Here is a 20,722-nt window from a genome sequence, read left to right as displayed (position 1 = left end):
TCCAGAGAGAGGTATCCTATCAACAGGTGCAAAGGCAGGAAGGCGGGAGAGAGGATGGGACTTCCTCCGGGAAAACAGAAGAGTTTTCTAGATCTGGGAACTTGGAAGGGCCCTCAGGAGCATTTGGTGGGCGGGGGGACATTGGACTGCCCCCAGGGGCACCGTGATGCTGGAGCCAATCCTCCCAGAAGGCTGAGATGCGGACCCCTGGCCAAGCCCAGCCCGTGGCTCTGGCCCTGCACGGCGGGGAGGAGGCCTCTGGCTCTGCTGAGGACCGACCTCGGTCCTTTGTCCTGACCCCATGGGAGGCAGCAGCTCTGGGCGGAGCCCGTCTGCTGGCCCCTGTCCCGGCTGCAGGCTCCGGTCGGCGATGGAGGGAGGGGGCCCCACCCTCACAGGACCACCTCAGGCACAATGCTGAAGAGCAGGTCATCGTTCCCCCGCCGCACCTGCAGCAGCAGGGGGGACTCGGTCAGGACGGCTTCCTGCAGCTCGCTCGAGTCGGCCAGAGGGCGCCCGTTGACCTTGACGATGATGTCGCCATCTTGGATGCCCCCTCTGCCAACAGGAGAGACACATGGTCACAGCACCGCCCCGAGAGGCCCGGGTCCGGGTCTGGGCACAGTGGGCTTTAACAGCAGCACATTAAGAAAATTCATTTCTACAGGGCCCTGACTGCAAGGCTCTCACACCAGACGGAAAGCACTGTTCTACGACGGACTAGAGCTTTGTCGGTCTACTTCTATACATCAGAAGGGCTGGGGTCACGCTCTGGCTGCCGCCTCCCTAGCTGGGCGGCCTTGGGCCAGGTGCTCTGCCCCGTCGAGCCTCAGTTTCCACATCTACAGCCCTATGTGGGAACATGCTTTGCAAATTACGAGGTCCAGGGGGTTGATACTGACGTAAGACTTTCCCATCAGAGACAGAGCGAGCTGGGCTGGCCCCCCCTTTCTGCACCTGACTCGCTGTGACCTTCCCCTCCACCCAGAGGGCGGGCAGGGTGGCACCGTGGTTAGATGCATGGGTGATAGCGCCCAGATCCACATGTGTGGGCTGTGTGACCTCGGAGGAGTGACTTTGCCAAGCCTTAGTCTTCCCACCTGAGCAATGGGGCGAGAGCAGCAGCCTGCGTGTCCCAGGCTGCAGTGAGGATTAACTGAGATGATGCATGTGGAACACACAGCTCACATGCAGCCTTGGTCAGCGGCAGCCACCATCACCACCGAGCTCCCCTGTCTGGCTCTTGGGGTGCCCTGTGTGTGGCCGCTGTTGGTGACTGCTGTCTGCTGAATCACTGGGGTGCAGCAACTCGGAATAAAGAGCTTGAGTTGCGGTGGTTATTCTTTGGCTTCATGGATCGGTATTTCAACAACTTTTACTGCAGGTCGGCTGCGGGCTGAGCACGTGTGCTGTGTTCACGGCGGAAGGACACAAGGGGTCCGCGTCTTCCAGCCCAGCACACAAAACAGAAAGGAGAGGTGGGTCCTGTTGGGTTGAAGGGGCCACAGGGGCTGGGGGGCCCACCTGCCCGGCTCCACTCCGCACTCTGCCCTCACCCCTTCCAGCAGCCCAAGACCTCAGTGTGGACCACCTCCAGCTCCCAGGGTTACAGTTAAAAGCAGGATCTGATGCAGCCCGCCCACTGCACAGATGGAGCCCTGAGGCAGAGGAGGGGCGGGCGCTTGCTCAGAGCTGGTCTAGGGCACAGCATCAGCCATGCAAGTGCGTCAGACCCCACCCACCGCACTGCCTGCCTCAGCTCACAGTGCTGCAACATTTGACCTTTCTCTAGTAGTTGATGGTTTCCAAGAAAACGAGGCTTTATCTCATTTGATCTTGACAATGTCTCATGGGACAGGAAGAGTAGGCTGAATCATGCCCATTTTGTAGATGAGAACACTGGCCCAGAAAGACCCAGGCTGGCCCACTGGGCTGGTGAGAGCTAGGCTGACGCAGAGTTCTCAGCTCGGGGTGACCTCTGCTACTCTGTCTCCCCAGACGCAAGGAAAGGACATTCTGGGCCAAGGAAGGGCACGGCCTTCACCTCTCCAGCCTGCCTCTGGCTCAGAGGACTGGCCAGAATCCCACCTGCCACTCCACATTGCGTCATGCTGCCAGGAATCTAAAGGTCATGCAAATCAGTGAAGTCCAGCCCAGGCCCTGTACCCACCTGCCCAGTCTCCCTGCTTCCTCTGGTGGAGCCTACCTCTGAGAAGGTGAATTTGGGACAACCTCTTGCACGTAAATTCCACTGCTGACCGCCGGGAAGTCTGGGTTGCTGGCCTTTAGTTCCTCCACCAAACTGAAAAGGCAGTTCCACTGTTAAGGCACTTCTTCTGAGCCTCTAAACTGACTCTTCCTTCTCTCCACCACCCAGGCCAGACCAGGCGTCTCCTTTGGGCTCCCACATTGCCCTGTCCTGCCACTGACCACTCTGCGTTGTCACTGATTCTTGTCTGTGTCCGCTACTCAACATGGGCTCCTCAAGAGAAACCTTGGTGAAGGTGGATGGTTAGAAGTGTAAAGAGGGGAGGGTGATGGACAGATAGATGGGAGGATGGGGGAGGAAGGATGAGGAAGGAAGGAAAGGTAGAGGAGGATGAACAGACAATGGGTGAATGATACTGTGGAGAGACAGGAGATTGGATGGATGGTGTGATGGATGAATGGATGGATGATAGGAAGAGAGAAAGAACACCTTCAGAAGATAAATTGGCATATTGGTCTTGATTCCAAATTGCTTTCAGACTTATTCCTTAGGTGAACAGTTGCTAAAACAGGAAGAAGGTCATTTTAGGGACTGAGTGGGTGGGAGGGTCAGTCAGGTGAGCTTATGTCTTCCCAGAGCTCCCCAGTGCAGGACCTCTTCCTTCTTCAAACCTTGGACTTGACGTTGCATTTTCTTCCCTTCAGCTTCCTTTCCTTCCTCCCTCTCCCTCCTCTTCCCCACCCCCTTCTCTATTTCACTCACTTAGTATTTCCAGGCACCCACTCTGCTGTAGACCGAGTTCTGGGAGGGGTGGGGAGCAGACAGATGAGGAGGACCCAGTCCCTGCCCCCAAGGAGCTCATGGTCAAGGTGGAGGATGGGCAGTTCTGACACCATGGGACCAATGCAATGCTGGCGAGGGAAGCACAGCTTTGCAAGCAAAGAGGAGGCACCTCCCCCGACTCGAGTAGCCTGGGGAGGTAGAATAGTGTCCCTTGCACCCCCAAAATTGATGTCCACCTAGGGTCTCAGAACGTGACCTTGTTTGGAAATAGGGTCTTTGCAGACGTGGTTGGTTAAGAATCTCTAGATGAGATCAGCCTGACTTAGAGTGGGCCCTTAATCCAATGGCTGGTGTTTTAATAGGAGAAATAAGAGGGAGATTGGACACAGACACACAGGTAGAAGACGGCATGCGATGAGAAAGGCAGAGCTTGCAGTGATGCAACTACAATCCAAGAAACACCTGGAACCACCAGAAGCTGGGAGGTACAAGGAAGGATCCTCCCCTGGAGCGTCCGGGGGGAGCACAGCCCTGCTGACACCTTGATTTTGGACTGTGGGCTTCCAGAACTGTGAGAGAATGAATTTCTATTGTTTTAAGCCACTGGGTTTGTGGTAATTTGTTATAGACGCCACAGGAAGCTAATCTGGGAGGCTTCCTGGAGGAGGGCCACCTGAATGGAGTCCTATGGAAGCCAAAGGAACCTATCAGGCAAAGGGGGAAAGGCATTCCAGGCAGAGGGAACGGCCTGAGCAAAGGCTCGGAAGCCTGAGTGTGTCTGGTCTGCTGGAGCACCTGCAGGTGGCCGGGCATGTCGGGGCCAGGGTCTGGGAGGAAGCTCGAGGTGAGGGATGAGAATGGAGGGGTGGCAGGGGGCAGCGTCCTTCAGCACTCACCTTGGTGTGATGGTCCGCATCCGTATGCCAATGAAGCGCTTCTTCCAGTCTAGAAACCGAGCATGTCAGGACTTGGTTAGAGCCACCATGAAAGCCTCTGTCCCCGCCAAAGAGCCAGGCAGGGGTAGAGTTCCCCCACCCCCTACAGCAGTAGTAGAAGGGCAGCAGGAGCCACCTTGCTTGGACCAGCCCAGCCCCCTTGTGATCAGGCGCCTAGAGTTACCTCACTCCACTTGGCTGCTCTTGAGGAGCTGGGAGACGTCCTGGCTCTAATCTTGTGGCTTCGTGCCCATCCTCACCCTCTCAGGCACCATCCAACCACCTCAGCTCTGACATCTGCTCTCCTGCTAAGCCCCACATCCAAACCCCAGCGGACAGTGGGGCTCTTCTCTCCAGCCTCCATCCCACAGGTTCCCCAAACTCACCTCACTCCGGTCTGAACTAGTCACCTTCCCCAGCCTTCTCCATAAATAATATATTAATTGATAATACCCAGTGAGCTCTAACCATGTGGCAGGCCCTCTGGTTGGAGCACTATACACATAATAGGCTAAGATGGTACCTCTATGCCCCCAGCTGCTCCAGCCTGTGACTTAGACCCAGAAATAGAATTTACATATTTTAAACCATAAACAAGTTTCAGTACATTTTTAAAATGTCATATCATAAAAATATGCTCTCTGGCCACAATGGAATTAAACTAGAAATCACTAATAGAAAGGTATCTACAAGATTCCCAATAACTTAGAAACCAAATATATATTTCTAAATAACCCATCTTTTTTTTTTTTTTTCGGTACGTGGGCCTCTCACTGTTGTGGCCTCTCCCGTTGCGGAGCACAGGCTCCGGACACGCAGGCTCAGTGGCCATGGCTCACGGGCCTAGCCGCTCCGCAGCATGTGGGATCTTCCCGGACCGGGGCACGAACCTGTGTCCCCTGCATCGGCAGGTGGACTCTCAACCACTGCACCACCAGGGATGCCCTAAATAACCCATCTTTAAAGATAAATCAAAAGGGAAATTAGAAAGTATTTTAAACTGAATAAAAATGAAAATACAATGTACCAAACTTTGTGGGATGTAGGTAAAGTCGTACTTAGAGGGAAATTAATAGTACTAAAGTACCAATATTAGAAAAAAAGAAAGATATCAAATCAATAACTTCAGCTTTCTCCTTAAAAACTAGAAAAAGAAGATCAAATGAAATCTAGTACAGGCAGAAGAAAAGAAATTATATAAAGAGTAGAAATCAAAGAAATAGAAAACAGAAATAGTGGAGAAAATAAATGAAAACCAAAATTGATTCCTTGAGATCAATAAAATTGATAAGTTTTTAGCCAGACTGATTAGGAAAACAAGAGAAAAGACACAATGATCAATATCAGGAATGGGAGAGGTGACATCACTACACATTCTACACGTAATAAGAGGATAATAAGAGACTAATATGAACAACTCGATGTCAATAAATTTGACAACTTAGGTAAATTGGACAAATTTCTTGAAATTTCCAAACTACCAAGTTCACTCAAGATAAAGAAGATGTGGCACATATATACAATGGAATATTACTCAGCCAGAAAAAGAAACGAAATTGAGCTATTTGTAATGAGGTGGATGGACCTAGAGTCTGTCATACAGAGTGAAGTAAGTCAGAAAGAGAAAGACAAATACTATATGCTGACACATATATATGGAATTTAAGAAAAAAAATGTCATGAAGAACATAGGGGTAAGACAGGAATAAAGACACAGATCTACTAGAGAATGGACTTGAGGATATGGGGAGGGGAAGGGTAAGCTGGGACAAAGTGAAAGAGTGGCATGGACATATATACACTACCAAACGTAAGGTAGATAGCTAGTGGGAAGCAGCCGCATAACACAGGGAGATCAACTCGGTGCTTTGTGACCGCCTGGAGGGGTGGGATTGGGAGGGTGCGAGGGAGACGCAAAAGGGAGGGGATATGGGAACATATGTATATGTATAACTGATTAAATTTGTTATAAAGCAAAAAATAAAAATAAAAATAAATAAAAAGGAAAAAAAAAAGAAGAAATAGATAACCTCAATAGCCCTATATCTATTAAAGAAATTGAGATTGTAGTTAAAAATCTTTCTGCAAAGAAACTTCAGACCCAGATGGTCTCACAAGAGAATTCTAACTAATGTTTAAGGAAGCTTTCATATCAATTCTACACAAGTGGCTCTAGAAAATGGAAAATGGTACTTCTGTGACATTGTGACTTATGATAAGAAATATATATTTTGGTCTTTGCCCAGAGTTCCTAACACATAGCTCCTAAAACTTCTGGAAGTTCCTAAAGTGATTAGGGCTACAGGGGGCATCTTTTGCTCTCAGTTCCTGAAATAGTTCCAGAACAATAAAGGTGAAATGGGTTTCTGTTACTCATAACAAGTCCCTTTCAATCACACTTGACTTTATGTTAATGAGGTGACTTTTGGAAAGCTCCTAAGGATGGGGGCTGGTTGCCAGAGGAAACAACCATGCAATTAGAGGATTGGAAATTTCAGCCCCAGCCTTCCCTACCCTGACTCTGGGGAGGGGAGAGGAGGTAGAGGTTGAATCAATTGCCAATGGCCAATGATTTATTCAATCATGCCTATGTCATGGAGCCTCCATAAAACCCCAAAAAGATGGGTTCAAAGAGCTTCTGGGTTGGTGGCTATGTGGAGATGCAGGGAGAAAAGTGCACCCAGAGAGCAAGGACTCCATACCCCTCCCCCATACCTTGCCCTATTCATCTCTTTCATCAGGCTGTTCCTCAGACATATCCTTTCATAATTGGTCATCTAGTGAGTAAACAGTTTTCCTGCTCTAGCAAATGATCCAACCCGAGAAGGGCATCATGGGTAATTCCGATTTATAGTCACAGGTGTGCAATTGGCATCTGAAAGCACGGTAGGGGGGCAGTCTTGTAGGACTGAGCCCTTAACTTGTGGGGGTCTGATGCTATCTCCAGGTAGACGGTGTCAGAATTGAGTTAAATTATAAGGCACCCAGCTTGGCATGGGGAAACCCCGCACACTGCTGACCAGATGTGTTAGAAGTGAAATAATATCACAGTAGAAAATTGAGAGCAGAAGAGACTGACAGAGGGAGTTTTTTTCCTAAACAACTTCTCAACTCCATGGACATATATACACTACCAAACGTAAGGTAGATAGATAGTGGGAAGCAGCCGCAGAGCACAGGGAGATCAGCTCGGTGCTTTGTGACCGCCTAGAGGGGTGGGATAGGGAGGGTGGGAGGGAGGGAGATGCATGAGGGAAGGGATGTGGGAACAGATGTATATGTATGACTGATTCACTTTGTTATAAAGCAGAAACTAATAAACCCCCCCCCAAAAAAAAACACTTCTCAACTCATTATCCCAATACTAAAACCAGAAAAGAAAACTACATCAATATCCTTCATGAAGATACATGAGAAAAAAATCTTTAAATGTTTTCAGCATATCAAATCCAACAACATATAAAAAGGAAAATACGTCATGACTAAGTGAGGTTTATTCCAGGAATGCAAGGACGGTTTAATATTTAAAAACCAACCAATGAAATTTACCATATTAACAGACTAAAAAGGAAAACTAGCATCTCAAAAGATGCAGAAAAAGCATCTGACAAAATCTCACATCTACTCCTAGTAACAACTACAAATAAAAGGGATCTTTTTCAACCTGATAATGAACATCTATGAAAAGCCTTTAGTTAACATCATACTTAATGGTGAAAAACTGAAGATTTCTCCCTAACACCAGTTAGGAGGCAAGGATGTCCACTCTCACTACTTTTATTCAATATTTTTATAGAAGGATCTAGCCAGGCAATAAAAAAAAGCATTCAGATTGGAAAGGAAGAAGTAAAACTGTCTTTATTCACAGACTGCATAATCATCTATTTAGAAAACCTGATGGAATCTACTAAAAAGAACTAATCAGTGAGTTATCAAAGTTGCAGGATCTCTTATGATCAACATACAAAAATCAATTTTATTTGCATATTCTAGTAACAAACAATCAGACATTGAAATATAGAAGAATAATTTTGAATAGAATCAAAATTACAAAATACTTAGGAATAAATCTGATGAAAGATGTGTAAAACCTGTGCTCCGAAAACTAGAAGACTCTGCTGAGAGAAATCAGAGAAGACCTAAATAGTGAGGAGGTATCTCTGTTCAGGGGCCAGAAGATTTAATATAGGTAAAATGACAATTTTCCCCAAATCAATCTATAGATTCAGCACATCCCAATCAAAATACCAGCAGGGTTTTTTTTGGGGGGTAGAAATTGACTAGCTGATTCTAAAATTTGTACGGAAATGCAGAGGATTTAGAAGAACCAAAGCAACTTTGAAAAGGAAGACCTGCGGGAAGACTGACTTCAAGACTCATTGTAAAGCTACAGTAAAGAGGACAGTAATGTTGGTATAAAGAGGGACAAAAAGACAAGTGGAACAGAATATACTCATCTTGTTTTTGACACAGGCACAAAGGTGATTCAGTAAAGAAGGGCAGCCTTTTCAACAAATGATGCTGGAACAACTGAATATCCAAAGCAAGAAAAGAAAAAATAACTTGATTCATATTTGGCACTATTTTAAAAAATTAATCCAACGCACATAATAGTCCTAAGTCTAAAACCTCACAAAGTAAAACTTTTGGAAGAAAATGTAAGAGAAAACCTTCCTGGACCTTTGGTTAGCAAAGATTTCTTTGATATAACACTAGACTCACAATCCATTTACAAAAATTGGTAAATTAGACTTCATCAAAATTTACAAAACTTATGCTCTTAAGAGAATGAAAAGACAAGCCACCAGGAGAAAATATTTGCCATTCATTTATCTGACAAAGGGATCCTATCCAGAATGTATAAAGAATTCTCAAAACTTAAGAACACGGACAGCTCCAATTTTAAAAATGGGCAAATTATGTCAACAGACATTTCACCAAGGAAGATTGATGGATGTCCCAGAGGGTGGAACCCTATGGGAGATGAGGTCAGAGCACGTGGGAGCCCTGACCCCATCGATCTGGTGGGCTTTGGGTTTTACTCCCAGTGAGGTGGAGCCTGGGAAGGGTTTGCACAGAGACACACCACGGTCTGCCTTAAATTTTGAAAGAAGCTCCTCTGGCAGTGGGAAGAGTCTGTGGGGGGCAAAGGCAGGGATAGAAGAGCAGAGAGGAGGTGAGTGTCCCTGGTGGCTGGCTTGGGGGGGTGGATCTGGAGATGGTAAGAGGGCAGTAGGGGATGGACAGATCCCCAAGGTAGGGCCAGCGGGGCTGGCTGATGGATTGGATGCAGGTGGAAAATCTGGAAGGATGGAGCTGCCGTAACTGAGTAGGGGAATGGTGATGGGGACGCACAGATTGTGTGTGTGTGGGGGGGTGACAAGCAGTTGTACATCTGAGTCTAGGGTTTGGGGAGAGGGTCAGGCTGGAGATGTAAATTTGGGGGAGTCACTCTCTAGATGGCACTTAAATCCACAAGACTGGATGAGGTCCTCAGAGGAAAGGGGTGGGGCCCGGGCACAGAGGCCTCAGCCCTCCATCCTGCTCCCGGCATGAGTACTGGCCACTGGTCAGCTTCGCTCACAGTCCCAAGGTCATGCTTACCAGAGAGGAAGAAACCCGCAGCTTCGAGAAGCGTAGCCCAGGGTCACCTGAGGCCAGTGGCTGTCCTGTTAGATCTCCTGGGGCAGGAGATTCCTCACCCTCCACCGACCCTGGAGCAGCGGGCCCCGCCCCCTCGCGGCTCTCCAGAAACAGAATCATAACTGCAACCCTTCGTCTTCCCGTCCTTATTGGAAACACCTATGTGATGCGTGTCCGATGCTGGAAACAAGGCTTGGAGGGAGGCTGGGTGCCCTGTTTCTTTCTAAACATGTCACAGAACCACGCTGATCCAAAGTGAGACAAGTACATCAAAGACGGTAACAAAACAACAGTGCGGGTGGGGAGGGGAAGTGATTGCCTGAAGGGGGCGGATGCTCTCCAGGGAAGGAGAAATGCACCCAAGGGTACATTTTCACATGGTCAACTGTACGCCACATGAACTGACTCTCACTTCAACAAACAAACAGACACGAGAGTGATGATGCTCACATCTGGGCTTCTCAGCATCAAGACTAACCTCTGATTTGCCCCAGGGCCCCCATCCCAGGAAATGCCCCTCACTCCCGCTTGCTCAGGCCTTTGCCGTGTCGGTTTATAGTTGACACCCCACGGTCCAGTGGGTCCTATTGGCTCCAAGTTCAAAATAGATCCCGGACCCAACCAGCCCTCACCCCACACCTGCCACCGAGCCTGGCCACCAGAAAGGCTGCTGTGGGCCCCTAACTGGTCTCCGGCATCGACTCTTGTCTCCCCGAAATGGACCCTGTAGATTAATGTTGTATCCTGCAACTTAACTGAGTTTTCTGACAGGTTCTATTTGTTTTTGGGTGTCGCCTTCAGCATTTTCTATATAGAGTATCATGTCATCTACAGAGTGACAGTTTTCCTTTTTCCTCTGCCATTGGAGTCCTCTTATTTTTTTTATTTAATTATTATGGCTAGGACTTCCTAGACCATGTTGAATGACAGTGGCGAGTGTGATCAGGGTTAGACTTATGTGTAAACATAACTGGCCCTCTTCCCTCTCCTCCCTCTCCAAGTCTCTGAGGCTTCCAGGAAGGACAGGAATAGTCCAGGGTCACACATGACTCAGGGAGTTGAGCTGAACCATTGTTTTTCTGCTCCTCAGTCCTGGGCATAAGTCTGTGTACTATCTGAGCACCTTCTGGGTGGACACCTAGGATGGCCCAGCCCACTAACTCAATCACCCGCTGTGGGTACACGTTAGTCCTAAGGCTGGCTGAACCCCCAGACACTCCTGGGGCCACTCTTACCTTGAAAGTCCCCCGGAGGCCTCTGCCCTCCAACCCCTAGATGGAAACAAGAAGTGCACCTTAACTAACATCTCCTCACTATAATAAAAAGATGGCTAGTCTTAAAGAAATTTAGATTAACTGGGTTTGGATGATTTGGTATTTTTATTTAAAAAAAAAAAAACCTAAAAGTGAACATCAGTCAATTTCAGAAGGCTTTAAAATTATAAATTCAGTCATTCAGCTACAATTTGTTGGGCTCTTTCATTAATCCACATGTCCTCAGGGAGGTAACAGCTCTGGGGACAGAGGACGAGTGTTCCCTGGGGCCTGGGGTGAGGTCAGTGCTGATGGGGACAGTCCCCGTACAACAAAGGATGGGACAGTCCCTGTACAACAACAGAGGAAGAGAGAAAAAAGAAGAGGATCTTATCACCCCATTTCCAACAAATCAGTCACCTCACAGCTCAATCTGTGCCAAGTACAGCCCCACTGATTTCCAGGAAGGTGGCCAAAGTCAAACGCACCCCTGGAGCAGAGGAAAATTTAACTGGAAAACTTGGTTATTAGAGAAAAAAACCAAGTGTGGTATGAAGGTGCAGCCCTGGATCAAGTTCTGAGCTTCCTAGCAGCCAAGGAGAAAAGGGCTCAAGAGGTGAGATGATCCCCTGGCCAACAGAAGCCTTCAGCTTCTTTAGGGAAGACCAGCTGTGCCCTGGCTTCAGGCTGTCTTCACATAAGGGACATGGATGAACCAAACGGGGTCCTCAACTGCAGTTCTTCATGGGACCAGTCCTCTTAGCCCTGGTCTGAGCTGTACTAGAGTCTGTATACTTGGCTGGTGGGGGCGTGCAGGATGGGGCAAGCATGAAGAAGTCCCCCTGCCCTCAGTGGACTGCTGGCGAAGGGGCTGGGAGGAGATAGGGAGCAATGTGAAGGTGTGAGCAGTAGGGCTGAGTCAGGTCTGGGCACTGGCCACGAGGGGTCATGGGAGACAAATTGGGCAGAAGGAGAAGTTGCTCAGGTGAAGAGAATGGTGGGAAGGTGGAGGCCGCCAGGAAAGGTCCTGAGATCAGAAACGTGGCTCTCCTCTAGAGAGTGGCCGTGACTACCGACTTTGGGAAAGCAGCTGGCCTGTCCTTACCAGGGACAGGGAACAGTCACCTGGCCTTGTCAAGGCCTCTCCCAAATGGATGCTAGTGGCCATCTGGAAGCAGGCAGGGTGGGCTGGACATGCCTATGTGGATGGGTGTAGGAGATGGAGGATGAGAAGAGGGTAATGTCCAAGGATCAGGACCTCGGGCTCCGCTCCCCCGGAGGAGAGGCTACGCTGCCTGGCAGTCTGCATGGCCAGAGGGCTGAAAGAGGGAGGACTCGTGGATGGGCAGGTGGATAGGTAGAAGGAAGGAAGGGTGAATAGGTGGATGGATGAACAGAAGGAAGGAGGGATGGAAGGAAAGAAAGAAGGAAAAGGAAGAAAGAAAGGAAGGATAGATGGATGAAGGGATGAGTGGATGGATGGATGAATGGATGTATGAGTGGGTGCATGGATGGGTGGGTGGGCAGAAGAATGGATGATTGGATGGGGTGTGTTGGTGGGTGAAGGGATGGGTGTGTTGGTGGGTGAATGGACGGGTGTGTTGGTGGGTGAAGGGATGGATGTGTTGGTGGGTGAAAGGATGGGTGTGTTGGTGGGTGAAGGGATGGGTGGGTGGATGGGCAGATGGGTGGGTGGTTGGGTGAGTGGATGGAAGGAAGGAAGCACTGGGTTCTGACAACTACGGAGCAGCCCAGACAAGTGAAGCCCAGGGACCAAACCCCTGGAGGTGGGAGGTGAGGTTGATGATCCCCAGCCAGAGGGGCCAGCCTGGAGGGGTAGGGGTGAACGTGGCCATGAAGTGGAAGACCTGAAAGAGGCTGAGGTATCCCGAGGCGGGGGTCTCAGGACTGGGTCAGGAGTGAGCGTGGGCACACAGCACCGCAGGATCTCCTGGCCCGGCTGGAGGCTGTGGGCTCAGCCCCGGGACAGCCTCCCTGCCTCCACGTTGGAGCTCCGTACCTTTGCCGTGCTTGTCCTGGAACTCCGTGAGGAAGCGCGTGATGCGGTCTGAGGGGATGGCAAAGGAGATGCCGGCCGCAACCTTGAGCGTGTTGATGCCAATGACCTCACCGTCCTGGGCAGGTGATCAGAGCGGGTGTTCACTCGGGGAGCCCAAGCGACCTCTGCCCTCAGCGGCAGAGCAGCGTGTCCGCGGCTCGGCTCCCAGAGGCGACCCTGGCCATCAGCACCCTCCCTGAGAAGCTCCGAAAAGGTGCTCTGGGGTTCACACCTGGGTCAGGGACCCCCACCTCTCCCGCCATTTGCCTCCAAAGCTGACCCTGCCCCCATCGCTGGAGAGTGTCGGCCGGGGAAGCTTGCAGTCTGCCCCTGAGAAGCAGAGCCCGCTGACTGGGGACACCCCCAGGCAGCATTCTGAGGGGCTGGAGCCAAGAGGGACGTGATGAGGACTGTGGGATGCCCCCCATCCCCTCCTTCTAGAAGCAGGGTGGGGCAAGTGGGCCCAGGGCCGCCCCCAGCATCCCCCCCTCCTTTCTGTCCCTTTGGAGCTGGGCTCCCACCCTGACCTGCCCTGCCCGCCACGAGGCTGGTGCAGCTTGGCTGGATCTGCAGCCTGAGGCCTCTCTCCTGGACCTAGCCCCTCTCTCAGCCTGGCAGGCACCCCTGCCCTGGCTCTCCCGTTCACCTCGGGGGTGACACCTGCACACGACACCCAGGCCAAGGCCTGGCCTGGTCACCAGGGGTCTCCTCTGGAACCTGCCGCAGAGCTTTGGACAAAGGCATGCTTCGCCTGCCTGGTCCCCCAAGTGCCCATCCCCACCTGTTCCCCAGGAGCCGTGAGGTGGGAGGACCAGGCGAGGAGAGGATCCAGGGTCGGAGAGTCCCTCATCAGCCCTGTATGCCCATCCCCCTCCACCTGGACCACAGGGCGTGGCCTCCTGACCTCTGGCCTAAGGTCCTCCCACTCGAGCTTTCTTGAACACCAGCGCTATGGCCTCAGCACTGCTGGAAGAGCCTAGGGCTTGTCAGGGCGTGGGGAGACGCACCCTCCGTGTCAGGACATGGCGCACCAGCCTCCTTGCACTGTTTCCCTCCTGTTGCTCCAGCAGCGACACCTGCCTGTACGCCTCCCCGCCGTGCCCGTGCTCTGCCCTCTCCCTGGAATATCTTTCTCCTGCATGTCCCCATCCACCCAAACCCTCCATCTCCACAGCCCAGATGAGATGCTCTCATCTCCAGGAAGCCCTCCCTGATCCCACGTCAGCTGCCAGGTCCCCCGGCCCGATGTCCCTCTGGAGCCCTCCCTGCTCCTCACACTGTGCTTGGGTGTGTTCCTGCCTGACCCCCTCCTTGGATGGTACCCCCTCCCGAGTACTGCCTGAATGGCAAGGCTAAGGCATTCCCCTGAGATCTGGCACTGGGGGAACAGGCATCTGTGTCTTAGAGAGAGCTGGACCTCAGCTGGCCTGGTCTATCCTTACGCGGCCCAGACGCAGGGACCAAACCCAGGGAGCCTAGGCGCCGAGGTGCGTGATGACATGCCCATCTCGTCTCCTGTCAACATGACAACAGGGGGACCCAGAGGGGGTGACTCGTCCCCAACCTGTGTCCCCTGCCCCAGGTCCACCACAGGCACACAGCCCCGGCCTGGGCTGCTGTTCTCGGGGCGTCCCTCACTCCTCTGACAGCACCAGCTCCCCTGGGGGCACGGGGCAGCACATGCTCGGGGTCATATCTTCCTTCTGGGCCTCCAGGCTGTTGGCTGTGTTCTGGGTCCCACGCCTGCCTCGAGGCTGTGCCTCACCCGCCATGTGAGCAGAGCCCCCGAAAACTCGAGGCCCCTGCTCTACGGGACACTTACCAGGTTCACCAGCGGTCCCCCGGAGTTCCCGTACTGCAGGGGGAAGAAATTCGACATTAGCTGTGCCCTGAGCCCCCCGACCCCGAGGGTTCCTGAAGCTTTTTCTTCCAACTACCATTCCAACCAGCACAGAAACATGTAATTGAACGTCATCCCTGGACAACGTCGAAAGGACTCGTCACTGTCCCCCATTTCATAGATAAGAAAACTGAGGCCCACAGAGGCCAAGTGCACGGCCGTCTGATCATCAGGGTCTGACCTGCCCAGTGCTGTCTGCACAGACCTCATGGACTCCCTCCAGCCTCACGTCCACAGGAGGGGCTGCACCAGGCGAATGCAGGATGGGGCACCATTTCTCATCCCACCAGCCTCAAGGAGTCTCTCAAAGACTAACGCTTCCAGAAGAGGGTCTGAACCACGGCAAAGCCAGAGAGGCAGGCGCCGGGCATCAAAGTGCTTTGTGAATGCGAAAGGTGCCGTCCAACATAAAAGTAATAATAGCAATAATAGTAATAATCAATGTTGACTGGGGTGTGCATTTGGGCAAAGATATTTCAGGGGCCTTGGCTATGCCTCTACATCCCTGAAGGGCTGTCCCGGGTCAGGGCAGCAGCCTCTAACTCCCAGGGCCAGCCTGGCACCCATGGGTAGAAGTCACAGGGAGTCAGAGCTCCACTTAATCTAAAGAAAGAACTTTCTAGCCACTGGATGCATCCAGTGATGGAGAGGGCTCTGGGGACAGAGCCCCGTGGCTATGGTGGAAGCTCACGTTGATGATGGCGTCCGTCTGGATGTAGTCCATGTCCGAGTCCCGGAGGCCCAGCTCCCGGCCGTCCCGCTGGGCCGTGCTGACGATGCCTGTGGTCACGGTATTCTGCAGGGCGAAGGGGCTACCGATGGCCACCACAAACTCGCCGGGCCGCAGGTCTGCCGAGTGGCCCAGCGACAGCGCTGGGAGCTTTTTCTGGGGGGAGGTGGGGAGGACACGGGGAGGGAGGCTCAGCTGTTGGCCTTTGGTGGGACCAGAGCCAGATCACGTCCAGGCCCCCGGCAGGGTGGTCCCTGGAGCAGCTGGGCAGAGCCGTCAGGGCTGCAGACCAAGGCAAGTCTGGCTGCCCCGTGGTGGCCACGAGACCCAGGGCTGGCATTCACAGAGCAGAGGCTCAGCCCCCCAGTGACCATAGGTCTCCCTAGGGCAGGCCTCAGGGGTCCGCACAGAGGGTCAAGCCGGGCACGGCCTCCGAGGTCACTGAGCCCAGTGGTTCAATAGTCCCAGATCCCTCTGAAAATCCGACAAAAGCCATGGACAGCAGCACCCGGAAAATGCACACACTGATGTGTGGAATGGGGTCTGCACAAGCCCTGGAGCCCAGTGGGGACCCGCGACACTGGTTTTGGAATCCGATGCAGCTCAGCCTGATCTCCCAACACAGACACACAGGGAAGCTGAGGCCAGACAGATAAAGCGACTTAACCACGTTCTGCATCCCCATCCCGCCCCTGCACACCGAGGACACCCGCACTCTCCTCTCCTGTTTACTCCTGGAGCCAGCAGAGCCTGTCTGTCTGTCTGTCTGTCTGTCTGACTCCGCAGCTGGACTGGGAGCTCTGAGAGGGGCCGTGCCTTATTTGTCTCCATGTTCTGGAAGCTGCAGGGAGCAAGCTCAGAGGAGGGGATGCCCGTGAACTTGGAGGGTTTCCTGGTTTTGATGTTGCATCCCTCATGTCAGATGTCACCCCGGGGGGAGGAGCGGCATGTGGGACCCCTCAGCACCACTTCTGCAGCTTCCTGTGGGTCTGTTCTTATTTCCAGATAAAAGTCTTCTCTACAAGGTGCTGGAGTTTCCCCGCCAATGGTGTGTCAGTGACAAAGGCAACTACAGGAAGCAAACTTCCAGGTGAACTAAATAACATGAAATCCATGTGCTAATTGTGCAGCGGAGTAAAGCTTCTAAACTACACAATGGAAAAAGGAAGAAAAGCCCCAAAGATGGCCGCGCTCAGATCACAGGGGCCTCGGCTAACTCTGGAAGTCGGGGGGCAGGATTCCGCACTGTGCACCCTCGGCACCGTGGGTTCCATCTGGCCTCTGCTCTCTGCTCCCATGTCAGGAGTTCCCCCTTTTTATGCAGTGCCACCACGTCAAATAAGAATTTTCCCGTTTTTCATAGCAGCTCTCGATAAAGGTGGAAAGGTAAACGCCTGTAAACGGAGTGAGGGGACCTCTGGGCAGGTTAAGGAGACACCAAGCGGCTGTGCCCACGTGGGGACGTGGGGTCTCGACGCGCCACCTTCTGTGCTGCTGGATGGCGAAGCCGCAGTAAGTGGCACAAAGGGTCCCAGGTGGAGGAACCAGGCGCTGCAATCGGGGTGAGGACCCAGAGGGACAACGTGGGTCGGCAGCTTTCCCCAAAGCTTGGTTTGATGCCGCATGCAGGGCTCGGAGGCTAAGAGGCAGACCTGCTGTCAGGAGAACCGCTGCAGGCGCTGGGCATCTCTGGGCACCAGGGCACCTGGGTCTTACTGACTCTCCTGGCATCTTTGGCCCCAGGTGGCCGCTGGGGTGTGCCCCTGCCCCCCCTGGGATTCCAGTGCCTGGAAGGGGAGAGACCCGGAGACAGCCAGACCTGGGGTCTCATCCAGCTCTGCCTCTCCCCACAGCGGTCCTTGGGCAGGGGTCACAAACTGTGGCCCTTGGGCAAATCCAGCCCAATGCAGCAGCCTCTTCTGTAAATAATCTTTTCTTGGACCACAGCCCGGCCGTCTGGCCTGCGGCTATTTTCCCAGTCCAGTGCAGAGCAGTTGCTACAGAGACCACAGGGCCCGCGAAGTATAATCATATACTACCTGGCGCTTCACAGAAAGTGCGCCAGCCTCTGTCCTTGAGTACATCCCTCCTCCCCCAGCCCCAGTTTTCTCGTCTTTAAAATGGAGGTGGTGTTCCCAGACTCAGTAACTACGGGGAAAGGGCTCAAAAGTGGGCAAGGGTCTCCGTTAGGATAGTGGCGTGGAGCCACTAAACCTCCTCTCCCGTGATGGGGCAAGAGGACACCTCCTTGCAAAAGACCGATCATCTCAAGTGCTGGCAACTTTATTCAGAAAGAGCAGAAGCCAGGTTCAGACTCAGCCAAGCTGGACTCGCCAGCCCAGATGGGCCCGGCCCTCAGGGACCTCATGGCATAGACAGGGCACAGGTCACCGTAGGTGAGCCCGCAGTGGCCCACAGAGTCGTGACCACAGCGCTGGACGACCAGAAGCTCACTGGAGGGAGTCTAGAACTTAGCTGAGTGGGCCCAACCTGCCCTTGGTTAGACTGACCTCAGGCAATCACCTGACTCCCCAGGCCTCAGTTTCCCCTCTGAAATAGCCGGACACTGGCGTCCCTCCCGCCAAGGGCTATGGTGGGGATTGGGGGGTGTGCACAGGCTGGCCTCCCAGAAATGGCCCGTGGTAGTCACGGAGGAGCATTGTGGCCCTGGGGTAGGTCTGCCTGCTCAGCTGGGGTGCCGGTGTGCAAGTGGGGGGATGGAGGGGGACAAGTATCCCAAGTGCTCCCCACTGGCCTCTGTCACCCCCACGGGGACAGCGGCATCCCCAGGAATGGGCCCGGGGGGGACAACGGAAGTGTCCTGGGCCTCGGAGACCCTCCGTGTGGGAGTGGCTATAGGCAGCACAGAGCCGGCTCTGCCCTGCATGGGTGGCTCAGGGGAAGCGCAGGGTGATGTCCGGACGCCCGGGTTCTAGTCTGACTAGACCCAAGACTGGGGACACATCACCGGTCCCTGGGGGTCTCAGTTCCTCCTAGTGTCCGACGGGAGGGCTGGGCCAGTGCGTCTCAGAGCCCCGGGGTCCAGGAAGGGCTCCCCCCCTCCCCCGCCGCCCACTCACCTTGGGGTGGATCTTGATGGTGGCGATGTCCGACTTCTTGTCGATGTCTTTGATGGTGGCCTCGTAGGTGTCACCATTCTGCAGCTGCACCTTGAGCTGCTGCCGGCCCGAGACGGTGTTGGTGCTGGACACCACGTGGGCGTTGGTGACGATCAAGCCAGCCTCCGACATGATGAAGCCTGAGCCACTGGACAGGGGCACGTTGCGGCCAAACAGAGGGTGTCTGCGGGGAGGCGAGCAGCGGGGGGGTTAAGGACTGGGCTGGGGGTCGGCCGCCGCAGTGGGCCGGGGGGAAAGGATCAGAGCCAGGGCCTGGGCTTGGCGTCCACCAGGCCCAGGGTCGAATCCCAGCTGTGCCACCTCCTGGCTGTGGCCTCAGCCAGGTCAGTAAGTCTAGACCCATTTCACAGCCACAAAGAGGGGCCCATGATCTGACTTGCCATCTGCGAGGATGAGTCAGGAGGCCCGTGAATGTCAGACCCATGACAATACAGCAGGCACTTCCTGCCCTGGAGCCAGACAGACCAGGATTCTAACCTCAAGTCCAGTCCCCACGTACATCTGCCTGACTGTGGGCAGGAGGCCGACCCCTCTGAGCCTCAGTCTCCCCATCTAGGAAATGGGCTAACAACACCGGCTCCACTGAGCCAGGGGCCTGCAGGCAGTTGGTCAACAAGCAGGGCTGCTCCTGGCATAGGGAAGATGCAGGGATGTGCACCGGGCTTCCGTGGACTGTCACACAGCAGGTCCCCAGGGAATGTCAGTGTCCCAGATCTCTGGCTGCACAGAGAGAGGGTCTAAACACCGAGGGGAGCGTGCTCCCACCTTCCTCTGGCGCCTCCCCACTGCTGCCCACCCTGAAGCCCCAGATGGCGTGAGGGGCAGAGCTGGCGAGGCTCCGTTCCATGAATTCCATGCCACGCGCCTACAGGGCGAGCCCTGGACGTGGCAGGGCAGGGACGCCGGCCTTAGCAGCTGCCTCCGTAAAATGGGATGGAACAGGTGATGCAGCTGGCATGGGGCCCGAGTCAGTATTCTCTGGTGGGGGACAACACCCCGCCACGGCTGGAGCCCTCTGAGTAGCAACCTCAGCTCCCAGGATGCCCGACACAGCCTGGGACCTACACCGGGAGGGGGGTCGGTCACCTCTGGGACCCCAGTGCAGGGCCTGGATTGAGCAGATCATCAGGGCCTGAGGCTGCTTGGGAGAGACAACGGGAGGGAAGGAGCAGGGATGGCAGGGAAGTCTCCGGGGAGTGGGTCTCTAGGAGGTGCAGAAACACCACCTCACCATCAGCAGGACCAGGGACGGCTAATGTCACCAAGAGCCCCCTCTGAGCCAGGGACCAAGTCATTTCGCGCTCACAGCTGCCCTACAAGGTAGTAGGCCTCCAGTTCGCAGGTGGGGAAACAGGACCAGTGACATGAACCAGCTGCCCGGGTCAGGCAGGAAAAGGGCACAGCAGGGGTCTGAACCAGGCAGCCTGGTCACTTGGCCCCTCTGCAGGGTGACCAGAGCATCTGTCCACTCATGCCAGTAACCAGCTTCTGCCCCCGCCTAGTTCCATGTGGGCCCCTGAGTGGCAGCCGCACCTGAGCCCCGTGGGGCTGCCATGTGTAGGATTTGTCGAGTGTCTGCAGAAGGGCCCCAGGCAGCCCAGGGCCTCCTCTCCAGCTCCAGGGTCACAGCCAGCGGCTCCTGTGCTGGAGGATCATTTTCTGGTGTCTGGGATCTCGCCCGCCTTGGCCTCAACACGCGGACATCAGCCTCCAAGGCTGACGTGGAAATGGCATCACCGCCTGCCCTGCTGGTTTGGAGGTCTGATGCCTGGGGCCTTCTGGAAAGACGCTGCCCCCTCCAAGCCACCTGCAAGGCCAGGGACATGCCACTCACATGTCCAGTTGTCATTTCCTTAATGACACGTCTCAGGGTCTGGGGCCCGTGGAAAGGACAGTGAGGGGTCAGCGTATCGCAGGGGGATGGGCTCAGCTCTGAGGTCCAAGAGACTTGGGGCAGCTCTGCAGCTCTGAGCCTGGGGCAGTTCCCCGGGCCTCTGTTTCCACATCCAGAAAATGGGAACGTGGGAGTCCGCCTTATGGATTCATGGGAAGGTGCATAGGCTGTCAGTG

The 20,722-nt window shown here is 53.8% G+C and overlaps 1 protein-coding gene across 3 annotated transcripts in view; it reads right to left on the bottom strand.

The window, feature by feature from the left end:
• Positions 1–251: 251 nt before the first annotated feature.
• Positions 252–20,722, bottom strand: part of HTRA3 (HtrA serine peptidase 3) — a 33,041-nt gene continuing 12,570 nt past the window's right edge. The window contains exons 3-10 of one of the 3 annotated variants that reach the window (XM_081233782.1): positions 18,593–18,815; positions 15,474–15,668; positions 14,705–14,737; positions 12,844–12,958; positions 10,806–10,841; positions 3,889–3,937; positions 2,207–2,302; positions 252–558 (exon numbers count right to left, since the gene is read on the bottom strand). In XM_081233782.1, the coding sequence (XP_081089908.1) occupies positions 393–558; positions 2,207–2,302; positions 3,889–3,937; positions 10,806–10,841; positions 12,844–12,958; positions 14,705–14,737; positions 15,474–15,668; positions 18,593–18,815 (913 nt within the window). In that variant the 3' untranslated portion in view covers positions 252–392. Of the gene's footprint in view, positions 559–2,170; positions 2,303–3,888; positions 3,938–10,805; positions 10,842–12,843; positions 12,959–14,704; positions 14,738–15,473; positions 15,669–18,592; positions 18,816–20,722 lie in introns of all 3 variants that reach the window. The other 2 variants (XM_081233783.1, XM_081233784.1) reach the window with 2 other exon arrangements.

The sequence above is a fragment of the Mesoplodon bidens genome (assembly GCF_964165515.1).
Source record: "Mesoplodon bidens genome assembly, chromosome: 1".
Classification (NCBI taxonomy): Eukaryota; Metazoa; Chordata; class Mammalia; order Artiodactyla; family Ziphiidae; genus Mesoplodon; species Mesoplodon bidens.
Note: the sequence above shows the minus strand (reverse complement) of the source record. Positions and strands in the feature narration are given on the sequence as shown.